General features: G+C 38.7%; 1 protein-coding gene across 1 annotated transcript; it reads left to right on the top strand.

Moving 5' to 3' along the window:
* The first annotated feature begins 7870 nt into the window (after window positions 1–7870).
* LOC128020276 (T-box brain protein 1-like) lies at window positions 7871–12500 on the top strand. Its single transcript, XM_052607111.1, has 6 exons — window positions 7871–8544; window positions 9047–9201; window positions 9452–9573; window positions 10040–10198; window positions 10300–10361; window positions 11060–12500. Exons 1-6 carry the CDS (start codon window positions 7913–7915, stop codon window positions 11898–11900), a joined length of 1971 nt encoding a protein of 656 aa, XP_052463071.1. The 5' UTR covers window positions 7871–7912; the 3' UTR covers window positions 11901–12500.
* The last annotated feature ends 364 nt before the right edge of the window (window positions 12501–12864 follow it).

Below are 12864 nucleotides of genomic sequence, written 5' to 3'. Positions count from 1 at the left end.
TGTTTGCATCAGATAGGTGTCATTGCATTTAATATTGCACATCCAGCCATTTATTCATATATATGTGTATAGTATTGCTATATGATTGATACATGGTCCGTTTTTCACTTGATTTTGAATCATAACATGCTTTATGCAACTAGTTGCACAGACTTAATTTTGTGCATTTTGAACTTACTACACTAATGTTGTGATTGCTATTGTGAAAATTGTTCAGTATTAGTTTTGAGAGGTGCACAGATCAATACCGTTTGTTTCAGAGAGGTGTCATTGCACTTAAATATTGCACACCGAGCCATTTATTTATAAATGTAGGTTTCTAGCATTGCTGTATGATGGATGCATGGTCCGTTTTTGAACTTTCACTTTGGTTTGTTTGATTTCTCCATTGTTTGTTTGAATCAAAACATGCTTTATGAAAATATTTCAACTATGATATGCCGTGATTGCAACCGTGAAAATTGTTCAATATTTGTTTTTACAGGTGCACAAACCAAGACTATTTGTTTGCATTAGAGAGGTGTCATTGCATTTAAATATTGCCCATCTAGCTGTTTATTTATATATGTATCTTTCATAGTATTGCTACGTGATTGGTAAAATATTTTCACTTTGGTTTGTTTGATTATTCCATATTCCTAGTTTAAATAAATCTCGCAGTAAGTTAAACTGTCTCCATTATAACAGACATCACCTATCATGCATTCGAGTGCTGATGCTGGGTGAAACACTAGTAATTTGAAAATGCACATTAAGTTTGTACAACAGAACTGCATGGCTGTAATGCATTGACTTCGAAACATTTTCGTCAATGCTTGCGTACATGCATAAACTATGTTTCTGACCAAAGTCTCTTAGATTCTTTCAATCTGGTGCTTTGCACTGGTGTTTTCAATGCTATTCTACATAAGCATGCATGATGTACATTGAACTGCAATTCTGTAGAGACTTTAAATGCAAAATCTCTGTCAGACATTAATTGTTTGGTGTATAACTTTTATATTATGCACAATTCTGACAACCGGTCAAAGCTTGGACAGCTAGAACTGAACATATATATTTTCTGGAATCCGTTACTTACTGTGGAAAATCAGCACAACATAGATGCTAGAAAGGTTTTTCTATCGTTTAGGGTCTGGGCAGATACGTTGAAATCCTCTAAGGAGGCTGATGAAAAATGCACCCACTTTGAGCCTCGCTTGTCTTAAGATAAAATTGATGTTTTATAAATTATTTGGACCCTGCAAACATCAAAGGCCACAATCACAGCGACTCAGTGATATTCATTTGGCATAAGTCAGTTTCATTTTTGCGAGCTTTTCATCTGAAATGGCTTAAAAAGTAGACCTGCTCTGAATCTTTCATGACTTGGGGCTTGCAGGGGACAGTGGCTGATGTTCTTCACTTGTAGACGTCTGACAGCGTGCAGCAGCATCAACAACAAAATGGTCACAAACCCCCGTTGCACTTCCTGGGTCATACGGCCTGATTAATATTTCAGGGGACTAGCGACACACTGAGCGGCTGATAACAGGTCAGTTGCAGGTGATAAAAGTTGGTTTTAGTTGGGACATTAAACCTTTTCTTCAGTGTGTGATATTATATCTTCACCATCGTTTAGCCCTGTATTACACATCAGTGATTTAGCTTTGCATCGCCTGACTGACAGAGGGATAGATGTGAGAAATAAATGGATCTGTGCACATGAATATCAAACTGCTGATCTGGCAAAATCAGTCATAAAACAGCATCATCATGCTAAATTGATAATCTTTGCTGTAAAAATGAACTGAACATCTATTGCATTTTAAAATGTGACCCAGGAGTCATTGTGCCCCAATTACAATGTATTTAGTAGTGATGGTAGTGTTAGATAGTAATGATAGTCTTACAAACATTACACTCGTTACAAAAAGTCAAATAGTAAAAACAGGGCCCAATGCATGGTGTCAATATGAAGTTTCTGTATTGATTTTTCACAGGTGTTTGAAACTGGGTTTTTCATTTCAGTGTAAAATACATAATGCACAAGTTGAGTAAAATACTGTATAATTAGATATTATATCTAATTGTATATATATTTGTATGTTTTTTCAATGAGAATGATAATATTTAATGATATTCCAAAAATTCAAGACAAGCGAAGTATCAAAATCTTGACAAAAAAATAACTTTTTCATGTCATATTTATGTTGGATATTTGTATGCTCTCTAGTTTTTAAAACATAACCTGTATAATCTATTCACTATTTAAAAATAGTAAATGCAAGAGTATTCATGCAAAAAAAGTCAAGGTGCACATTGTTTTTCTGTTTTTCTTCATGGTGCATCACCTCTGGATTGATTTTCTACAGAGAAATATAAAAGTAGAGCAAGCTAAATGCTGGAAGCAACAGATATTTATATATATGCATATCTTATTACAATTCTTAATTAAAATGTAATTTAATTTGGTGCACATTGGTCTGTTATTGCAGAGTATGTGGACAAAATAATTAGATCAGGTTCAAGTTCAGCAAACTAAACTGTCACAAAGTGAACCGAACAGACCTTTTGCCCACCTGAAAGGCCACTCTCCTCATCAGCCTTGCTTTTGTGGTGTCAGGTGTGGGAAATAAAGCCAATAAATTGCTCTAATTTACTCTCTCCAGTGCACCTTTTTGTATTAAAGAACTTTTATTGATTTACTTTAATTAGGTGCATTTGTTCAATTAACACCTCTTAAAAACTTTCGTGTGTAAAACTCATTGTTCACTTGAAAATAACAAGATGTTGCATGCATAATAATATTGCAGACTGACTTGAGTCAACCGCACAGATAATTGGGCAAACACCAATCGGGCCAGCATTAATGTTGATTTTGCATCAATTTGAGAGTAAAAACGGACATTCAAAGGGCCAGGTAAATCTGGGTCCTTTACTGGGCAGGGCTAGGTATGACAAGGGGAACATCAGTGAGACCTAAAAGGACATCAATAATGAGAGGTGTGGGAGTGCTTCTCAAGGGACGACATGGGCCCGGAGTCGTCTGCACAGAGGCTAATAAGGGTTTAAAAGCCACAACTGTCCACCTAGCCCACGCCAGCCCACCAGCCACCAGTCTTTCTTTTCCATAGAGCTGGCTGATGTTTTCTGACAGGCTCAGCTGCAACCGCGGGGGACCGCGGCGGTCAGTGGTTATGTCAGCATCAAACAATGCAGCCCGTGCCTATAAGAGAGCCGAGGCGTTGATTAGAACGTGCCCTCTGAATATTCTCCCAATTCGACAAAGAAAGACGTCATATTTCAGCTTGACTTCTTCGTATGAATTTCATCTGGCATCTGGCAAACAACTTATAAATAACTCAAGGGCCATCTTAAATGCATTCCCATGAAATTTTTAGTGCCACTGTAATGTAAGCCACTACCTGTCATGAATGGCAAATAACCTCGGCCTCTCGCCGTGTTTGTCCATCAGCTCACCGCCTTCCTCTTATATTCTCCAAAGAAAGCAATCTCTTCTGACTGGGACGGCCTTCTCTGTCCCCGTATCCAGGCTGGCAATAATTTCGTTGTCATTTGCTGTGCGGTGACCACATCATTGATGTGACAGTGGCGGGCATTAGGTAAAGTCCCCAGACTAGTGCTCACTTACAGAAGCTGCCTCGATCTGTCATTGACAGTGATTCGATTAGACCTGGCTGGCAAACACGTTCCTTAGTGACAGGACCTCTAGGTTTGTATGGTTCTTAACCAACCTTCAAGAACTTTGATATATATTTTTTTTTTTTACATTTACATTCATGCATTTGGCAGACACTTATCCAAAGTGACTTGGATTGAATTAAAGGTATGCTGTTTATCAGTTCATGCATTCCCAGGGAATCCAAACTTATGACAGAGAGAAATGCATTCATTTCTCAAATGATTTTCCAGTAATAATATTTTGTCCTCGTCTTAATTTAGTTTGCATCAGATGCATTGTATATCAGCCTGAGTGGCATGTTTAACTACACTGTAAAAAATAAGTGTAATTTTAACTGTAAAATTTTTTAAAAACGCTACGGAAAAAAAACTGATAATAGGTTAACAGTAAGTTCCCGTACTATATACAGGGAAAAACTGTAAAAGATCTAACAAAGCATTTAATGTAAATTTACAGTAAAATTCTGTTAATTATACAGCTTTTAGAAGTAAAGAAAATAACAAATCAATGTATAATTTACAGTCTAAAACTGTAAACTGATATTCCCAGAATTCCCTGCGTGACACTCCACGTTTGAAAGTATTTTGTTTAAATAATCATGTTTTTAAATAGTTCTTGTTATCAGTTATGTACATTTGAGCTTTATGTTACATCTTCTGTTGCTTAATGAAAGTTTTTTGCATTATTTAAGTATCACGTGTGTTACCATGATGGTGTTTTGTGTTTCCATAAATGTGCACCTTCTATATGTTAATATCTACTTCTGCTTGTGGTGAAGCTACTTGTGATGAGCTTTGATACTTCATGTGGCTTTCTCTTATACAGTACCATCTTTATTATTATGGTGGTTGTCAGTATTTTCAAGGTACAAAACAGATTTAATTTTGTGTGTTGTTGAATTTACTGGTTTATATTCACATTTTCTTGTTTGTAAATTACAGCTTTATATTGTAAAATTAACAGTTTTTTACGTAAATGTGTTTACAGTTTTCTGTATTTTTACAAAATTATTCTGGCAACCACAGCTGCCAAAAAGTTTTTGTAAAAACAACAAGAAATTTTTTACAGTGTAGGCCTTGCATGGGTAATGAATGCAATTTAGGTTTAGGTCACACTGAGTGAATTTAGTTTCAATCTGATGTTGGCATTCCTATATTGTCCTCAGCTTTGTGTTGTTTTAGGTTACAATGGATGCATTGAGTTTCAGTCTATTGTTTGGCTTGTTCATGTATGACTAATAAATGCCATGGTGAAGAATCTGAAACATGATCTAATCTTCAAGAACTATGGGATATTTTGTCCTTGATTTTGGTTGCATTGGAAGCATTGTTTCAATCGGATGCTTTGCATGTTTATCTAGGCATCACACGATTAATGAACTAATGAATCTGTGATGTGACCCAACCTTTGAGAACTTCAGTATTTGATTTTCATATTTTGCTCTTGATATAAATCGCATCAGATGCATTGTGTTTCAGTCTGATTACTTGCTTGTTCATCTACTGTTGTTGGCACTGCACGACTAATAAATGCAGCGGTGAAGAATCTGCAACGTGAACTTTAATATCTGATTTTCAGGTAATAATGTTTCGTCCATTGTCTTGTTTTAGGTTGCATCAGATGCATTGCATCCTAATGCTCGGCATGTTCATCTAGCAATGCTTGACTAATGAATGCCATGGTGAAGAATCTGCGACGTGACCTTGGCTAAACACCTCCAGATTGATGTCATCTATACAAGCTGTTTTTTTGCAGGTGAGGCTTCGTTAGAGGTTCTTTGAATATCATCACCTCCAGGTCATTAGATTATCATCTTCTCGGGATCTTCTTCCCAATCCCGGTTTGGCTTATAATAGAAAAGTGGCCACAGGAGGAGAAAGGGATGAAAGGCATGATCTGGTAATGAGGATGAGAAGATGGTAGGGGGCAGGCAAGCCCGTGCATGCATGTTTCAGGAGAACAGATTACTGGACCCCATTGCCCTGTTATAATGACCCTTCTTGTTAGCCTCGGAGATGGGAGCATCTTCATTAAATCTCAGAACGACTCACCTCTGCCTGCATCCCTTTTCTGGGAGACAGGAGCTGTTCTGCAGCCCTAAACACACGATTTATTTGGCTTTCTGGACATTATAAGGTGCACTAATGTATTACCTGGGTCTTAATATCGCATGTAGACTCTAATACAAGATGATTTCAAATATAGAGGTGAAGGGAAATAATGCAAGGAGCTTATTATTGACTTTATGTTTCAGGTCCACTGTGATTTGTGAGTAAAAATAATAGTAGTAACTGTACATTTTAAAACTGTTTGAATTTGTGTGTTTGTATGACTGACTCACAACCTATTTTGAGAGATATTAAACCTTTCTATAATCAAGTAATAAAAATGCTATAAACTATATATAATAATATGCACTGAAGCATAATTGTGCATTTGTATGCTAACCAGTCTTTCTAAGTGAGGAGAGAATATTTCTCATTTATTTTGTTGTTGAAGCCCCCTAATCAAACTCTATGGTATTTTGGCGCACATTCATCTGTCACTTTGTAAAATGGCTAAAACTAAAACAATATTTGGCCCAGTGTTTGTTGTATGTGATATGCTGGTAAATCACACTTGTGGTGTTATGCATTTACAAAAAATTGTCAATTTTCCTATTCATGTTAATAATTGTGCATATTGTTGGGCCTGTGCTGCTACTGGGAATATTAATCAATTTAGGTGTTTGGTTTTAAAGACATCTTTTGTTGCACGCCTATGAACCAAACCCAGTTGAGAACCACTGATGTAACTTTGTTTTTTGTTTATTTACAGTTTTTACAAATTAAACCTAATGCTGCAACGTTAAATGTGTTTTTGCGCCATTTAAAGGGCCAGAGCGCGAGGAATAACGTGACGCGGTGCTTCAGCGAGCTCGTGCATGGGGAGACAGGTGAGATGAACTGAGAAGAGCCTATTTCGGGCTGCTGAGGGGTGCACGATGTGACTTCTTTCAGATGACCGCTGGGATGCTGACATACGTGTTACTCTAGATTAAGACACAGCTGTGATTAGGTACATTTTTGAAAACTAACCGTAAGCTATGATTTGTGAGGAAAATAAAATAGCCACTAGCCATTGCGTTTTTTTTAATGTTCAATAATTGCATAATCCATTTCCCTACTTACGCTGCAATGCATTATTTTCAGAAGTGTCCATCAGACAATATATGAACACTTATAAGATCACATCTCTCTCTCTCGCTGACAAAATAAGGATTTTTCTCAATTCCTATAGTATATATTAGATTTTTTTTAAATAAGGTAATATCATCCAGCATGCATTTTAGCATTAATTGCAGGGTTTTCCAATTAAATAAACTAAATGATTGTAGCTAATTGATCGTGCCTTGTATTTGGCAGCATCCTCCAAGATGCGCATCAGAGCCGTCATTGCTTTGCGCCCAACTATTTGAGAAAAAAACATCAGACATTAAATTATTTTATTTGTAATTTTAAATATGACAAATCATTTCAAGAGATATTATAAAGTACATTTTTTGACAAACGCAAAGTACATTTTTTTCGACTCCTGTCTGATTTGATTGTTTCAGGCATGTTTTGAAGCATAAAGCGTTGAATGCGTAACTTGAAGTACTAGTCCATCCAAATAAAATATTAATATGTCTCGGGAGCAGTAAACAGATCTTCAAGAGAAGCCAAGATTTCACGCTAAAACGCAAACATTTTAGGTAGTGCTCGAGGCGTGTCATTTCAAGTGCTTTAAATAATGAATAATGAAGTTTTCGTAGTAAACCGAGTGACTTCCACCGCATAGAAATAGATTCACACAAAGGCCTCGAAGGGAAGACAATAGGGTTTATTTGCACTACTTAATGCGCTCCTGAAGAATCACGAGAGCCCCAGTTTTCACAGACTATAGTAGGATACAAACATGGATGACCAGCAGAAGTGAATACACTGTGCCTGCTTGATTACACTAATTAAGTGCTGTCTAATTAAATTACCGTCACGTGTTAACCAATAGCAAAAGTTGATTCATTACCCAAGCAGACCGAGGACTGAAAAGCAAAGCCTTCCCTGATTGCAGACTAGTGTCAATTGGCTAATTTGCCGTCTTGCATAAAGTAGCTCGAACCGCAGGAAGGCGTTAGTTTTCGCTCGCGCTCGCGTTAATTGCTATTTGTCATCGAGCGATGCAGCTCGAGCGCGCTCCAAGAAACGCATGATTGTGGGCAGTGGCTACCCAAACGCACAAGCATCTGAGCTCGCCTTGCAGGACTACCCTGTTATATCTATCGGCGACAACCTGGAGAGAAGTTCACCTCTGAAAAAAAACTCCGTTGGGATGACGAATCAGTCAGAGGGAGACGATTTCGCGGACTCGAAGGACTCGTCAGGGGACGTCCAGCGAGGCAAACTCTCTCCTGATCTTGACGGAGTCGCCGACAGTCGTCACACTTTCGATGGATCTGCGGGAGAAAGGTATCTCCTGTCTCAGTCCAGTCAAGTTCAGCCGAGTCCCACCACCATGTTTCCTTACCCGGGTCAGCATGCACCGACGCACCCGGCTTTCTCCATCGGCAGCCCGAGCCGGTACATGGCTCACCACCCGGTCATCACGAACGGAGCCTACAACAGTCTGCTGAGCAACTCTTCTCCGCAAGGCTATCCGACGGCGGGCTACCCATACGCGCAGCAGTACGGACACGCGTACCAAGGCACGGCTTTCTACCAGTTTTCCTCCGCTCAGGCCGGGCTCGTGCCCGGTAAAGCGCAGGTTTACCTCTGCAACAGGGCCCTGTGGCTTAAATTTCACAGACATCAAACGGAGATGATTATTACCAAGCAAGGACGGTAGGTGATTTGCAATTACGGATGTAATTATCCTTTTCGCAAACTAGATTGTTTTCCACAAATTGATGCTTTCGCTTATGCGGAATGCTTTTTTTTTCTTTCTTTTTTTTTTTTTTTTTTTCAAAAAGCTTTTTTTGCTATTTATTATTATTAATAATTCTGCATTTTCCTAGAAAAAAAAAACACACACACATTTATTTAATTAGTTCAGCCTATTTGTGTTCTTTAATGCATTTTTTCTTTTTTTATTATTCGTTGGATTTGTTTTTCCAAACATTTAAACGCATTGAATATTCCTGTAATGCTATTTTTTAGTAATCTTTTGATATAATTTTTTTTTTGAATTGCTTCCCCGAGATATCCAAAAATTAACATTTGTTAATTTAACATAATTATCCTTTAAAAAAAAAAATCATATTCAAATTAAAGATTGCAAAACCCACGTTTTCTGGCAGAGCTACAGTACTGTGCACTAAAATTTTTGCATTTGATGTACCCTCAGGCGAATGTTCCCGTTTTTGAGTTTCAATATATCTGGACTTGATCCAACGGCGCATTACAATATATTTGTGGACGTGATTCTCGCGGATCCGAACCACTGGCGCTTTCAAGGAGGAAAATGGGTCCCGTGCGGCAAAGCGGACACGAATGTAACCGGTAAATATGGTCTACTTTTTATTTATTTATTTATTTATTTTTTTTTTTTTACAATTTACAATGATAATAATAATAATGGTCGTGCTGATAATGATGATGATGATTATAATATATTTCTAGTAATATTATTATTATTATGTTTAAATAAGACTGATTTGAATAAGACGCAGAGGAGTTTTTATTTCTATTTATTTTTATATTATTTTAGTTGTCCTGACTCAGAACTGACATTCCAATTATACTATAACAGGAAACAGAGTATACATGCACCCGGATTCGCCAAACACCGGTGCGCACTGGATGCGTCAAGAGATATCCTTTGGCAAACTTAAACTAACCAACAATAAAGGAGCAACGAACAACACAGGACAGGTTAGTTATTCATCGTTAGATTTATTTTATTTTTAATTCGTTATTTTTAGTCTCACTGATGTGTCATGCGTTCTGACTGCGTTAGAAATATTAGTAACAATGCTGTGCTGGGTAGCATTTTACAGGAGTTGCACATTACAAGCAGCTCCAAAAAACCTCTCTCTCCCTCTCTTAGTATTGCTTAATATTTATCTAAATATAAAAACATGACCTTTTGTGTTAAGATCATCCATAAGTGAAAATATGCTACCATTACGAAACATTTCAGCCGTGGGCAAATCATTTGTATTTTTGAATTATTTGAGTTAAACCGGTTGATTTACATGTAACCAATGAGCTGACAAAACTGTTGTTAAAATGTATCTAAATTAGTTTTCCTCTTGGTGTTCCAAATGGATGTACGGGAGCGTAAAGACGCATGAGGAGATGTTCTCTGACGCTCGTTTATTCGCTTGAATTCCTGCAGATGGTTGTCCTGCAGTCGCTGCATAAATACCAGCCTCGACTGCATGTGGTGCAGGTGAACGAGGACGGAACCGAGGACACGAGCCAAGCAGGGCGCGTGCAGACGTTCACCTTCCCGGAGACGCAGTTTATTGCGGTCACCGCATATCAAAATACTGATGTAAGTAAAGCTGATTTTAATTATTTTTTTTATATATATAAACTGTTTTTATAATTATAATTATTATTATTATTATTATCGACATTTTCTGTCACTTACAGATCACGCAGCTAAAAATCGACCACAATCCATTTGCAAAGGGATTCCGTGACAATTATGACACGTAAGTTTTGATTTTTCTTTCAAAAATGGTGACCTTTTCTGTCCTCTCTGACCTATAAAATGTAGTCAGGGTTGATTGTTATAAATACAATTGATATGAATGAGACCAATTCATTTAGACGCACGAGGTAAATTAAAAAAAAAAATCTGATCTTAACCAAAATGTGTTCTGTATATGTGCGTGCGCATTTCCATTTCTCGGACACAAAGATCACAGAAGGATTGTAACTCTGGCAAGGTTAACATTCTTGCGAAGAAATCGTGTGATTTATTATTTTATTTGTTAATTTAAATCGGTGCATCCGCAACGAAAGATGATTTTGGCTCGGAATTCCAATTGGCCGATGTATTTACAACCATTTGTGATGTTTGTGCGTTGGCCTGGCAAATCTCAAGACATAAATCATAATTTCACTTCTCATTATGGCTCTGTCGTGCACTGTGTTTTTGCCAGAAATATTTCTTTAGAAAAGTTCTGAGACTTTTTTGTTTTGTTTTGTTTTGTTCCCCTGTTTTAAATAATTATAAACCACATTGGAGCAATATATGCATATGGGTTGACCTTGCGCATGTTAATTTGTTTATTCGCGCAATTACGCGCAGAATGGGAAATTGCGAGACAATTGCAACGCGTTATTTACGGTCAGCTACAGATCTCATATGCAACATTTAACGTGTTTGTCCACCATCTTTCTCCAGTGTCTACACAGGGTGCGACATCGATCGGTTCACGCCGTCCCCGGGTGACTCTCCGCGCTCTCAGATCATGCCTAGCGCGAGATATGCCATGGCTGGTTCTTTCCTGCAGGACCAATTTGTCAGCTCGTATGCCAAGTCCCGCTTTCACCCTGGCGCTCCTGGCACGGACCGCAGCGTCCCACTTAGTAACAGCTTGCTCTCCCCGCAACAAACCGAGGAGACCACGGTGGCCTCCCCGCAGCGATGGTTTGTCACCCCTGCCAACAACCGACTGGACTTTGCAGCCTCGGCATACGATGCTGCGGCGGCTGCTGATTTCGCCGGTAACGCGGCCACCCTTCTGTCGTACGCAGCTGCCGGTGTTAAAGCGCTGCCTTTGCCCGGTGCGGGATGCTCGAACAGACCCCTGGGGTATTACGGCGAGCCGCCGGGGTGGGGCACCCGCACACCGCCGCAATATTGCAGCAAGTCCAGCTCCGTCCTGTCATGCTGGCCGTCCAACTCCGTGGGGAACCGAACGACCTCCTCCGGTTACCTGCTCCCTGGCCTCGAGGACGGAGACGCCATCGCGCCCGAGAGGTCACCGCTAGGCGGCGCGGACGAGCCCAAACCCAAAGACCTGTCTGAATCCAGCTGGATAGAAACCCCGTCCTCAATTAAATCCATCGATTCGAGCGATTCTGGGATTTTTGAGCAAGCCAAGCGGAGGAGGATTTCGCCATCTGCCACGCCGGTTTCCGAGACATCGTCTCCGTTAAAATCTGAAATGCTCACGCAGAGGGAATGCGAGAAAAACTGCTCCAAGGACATCGGCTACTACAGCTTTTACCCCCACAGTTAGAAACCGCTAAAAAAAAAAACCGTGTTCAAGGATGCACGAGTGACTTATAATCGATTTATTCCTATTTATGTGCTTGTTTATTTATTTATTTATTTATTCACACGTCTTGGTCGCGTCGTTCGAAGGACGCCACGCGTCGAGTTTTCGGTTTTCGTTCCCAAAAGACATTTCCAAGGTTCTAACTGTTAAACCTATTGTAAGTATGGAAGAACTGTACATATTTGTATCTATCGATCCATTTGTGATCCTTCTCGTTGAATGTTGATGTACTGTATAGAAAGGTTTGTTTAATAGACGTTTGTTCGTTCGAATAGCTACTACATATATTAAATATTTTGATGTTTTAAAAAAAAAAATAAGGACACAGCTCATAAAGGTTCCTGGTTCCAGCTGTTATGAGAAAAGGTCTGGAGGTAGCTGCTTCACCTGGTGAAGAGGTGCTCCTGTAGAAAGTGCTCCTCTGACGCATTTTAATATTGATGTTGCTTTTAGAGTCGCGTCGTATGTTCGTAGGTTCATTTTGTGAACGTATGTTTTTAATACAACCAGCGTAACTTTATTTATTTATTTTTTGTAGAGATAAAAACATCTTTTAACCAACCCTGACATTTCATTTGTAGCCTATTTCATGGGCTGTTTTCTTAATGAGGAAAACGCGAGTTAGGCCTGCTAATGTGTAAAGGTAATGTAACTGTGGTGTGCTTTAATTGCAATAAATATGACAGAATGTGAAACCATGGGCGAAGTACACAAGAATCAAACTAAGCTGATTTCACAACCAAACCTTTTTTCTACCTGTATTAGGGAGGTAGGCCTATATGGATAAAGCCATTCACAATGTGAATTTCGTTGCTTGTATGATGCATTTTTCATAATAAAATGTAGACAGGCAATGCAACAAATAAGAAACTCGCCCAGAACAACTTTTTGGTAGTTTTATATAGGCTACTTGATTTATTTATTT

This window comes from Carassius gibelio, chromosome A9 (genome assembly GCF_023724105.1).
Source record: "Carassius gibelio isolate Cgi1373 ecotype wild population from Czech Republic chromosome A9, carGib1.2-hapl.c, whole genome shotgun sequence".
Taxonomy (NCBI): domain Eukaryota; kingdom Metazoa; phylum Chordata; class Actinopteri; order Cypriniformes; family Cyprinidae; genus Carassius; species Carassius gibelio.
Note: the sequence above shows the minus strand (reverse complement) of the source record. Positions and strands in the feature narration are given on the sequence as shown.

Excerpts from the sequence above, each read along its gene's own strand:
- LOC128020276 (XM_052607111.1), top strand. The coding sequence starts at position 7,913 with ATGATTGTGGGCAGTGGCTACCCAAACGCACAAGCATCTGAGCTCGCC. Across the intron at positions 9,202-9,451 it reads AGCGGACACGAATGTAACCG|GAAACAGAGTATACATGCAC; the intron begins GTAAATATGGTC and ends ATACTATAACAG. Across the intron at positions 9,574-10,039 it reads CAACGAACAACACAGGACAG|ATGGTTGTCCTGCAGTCGCT; the intron begins GTTAGTTATTCA and ends GAATTCCTGCAG.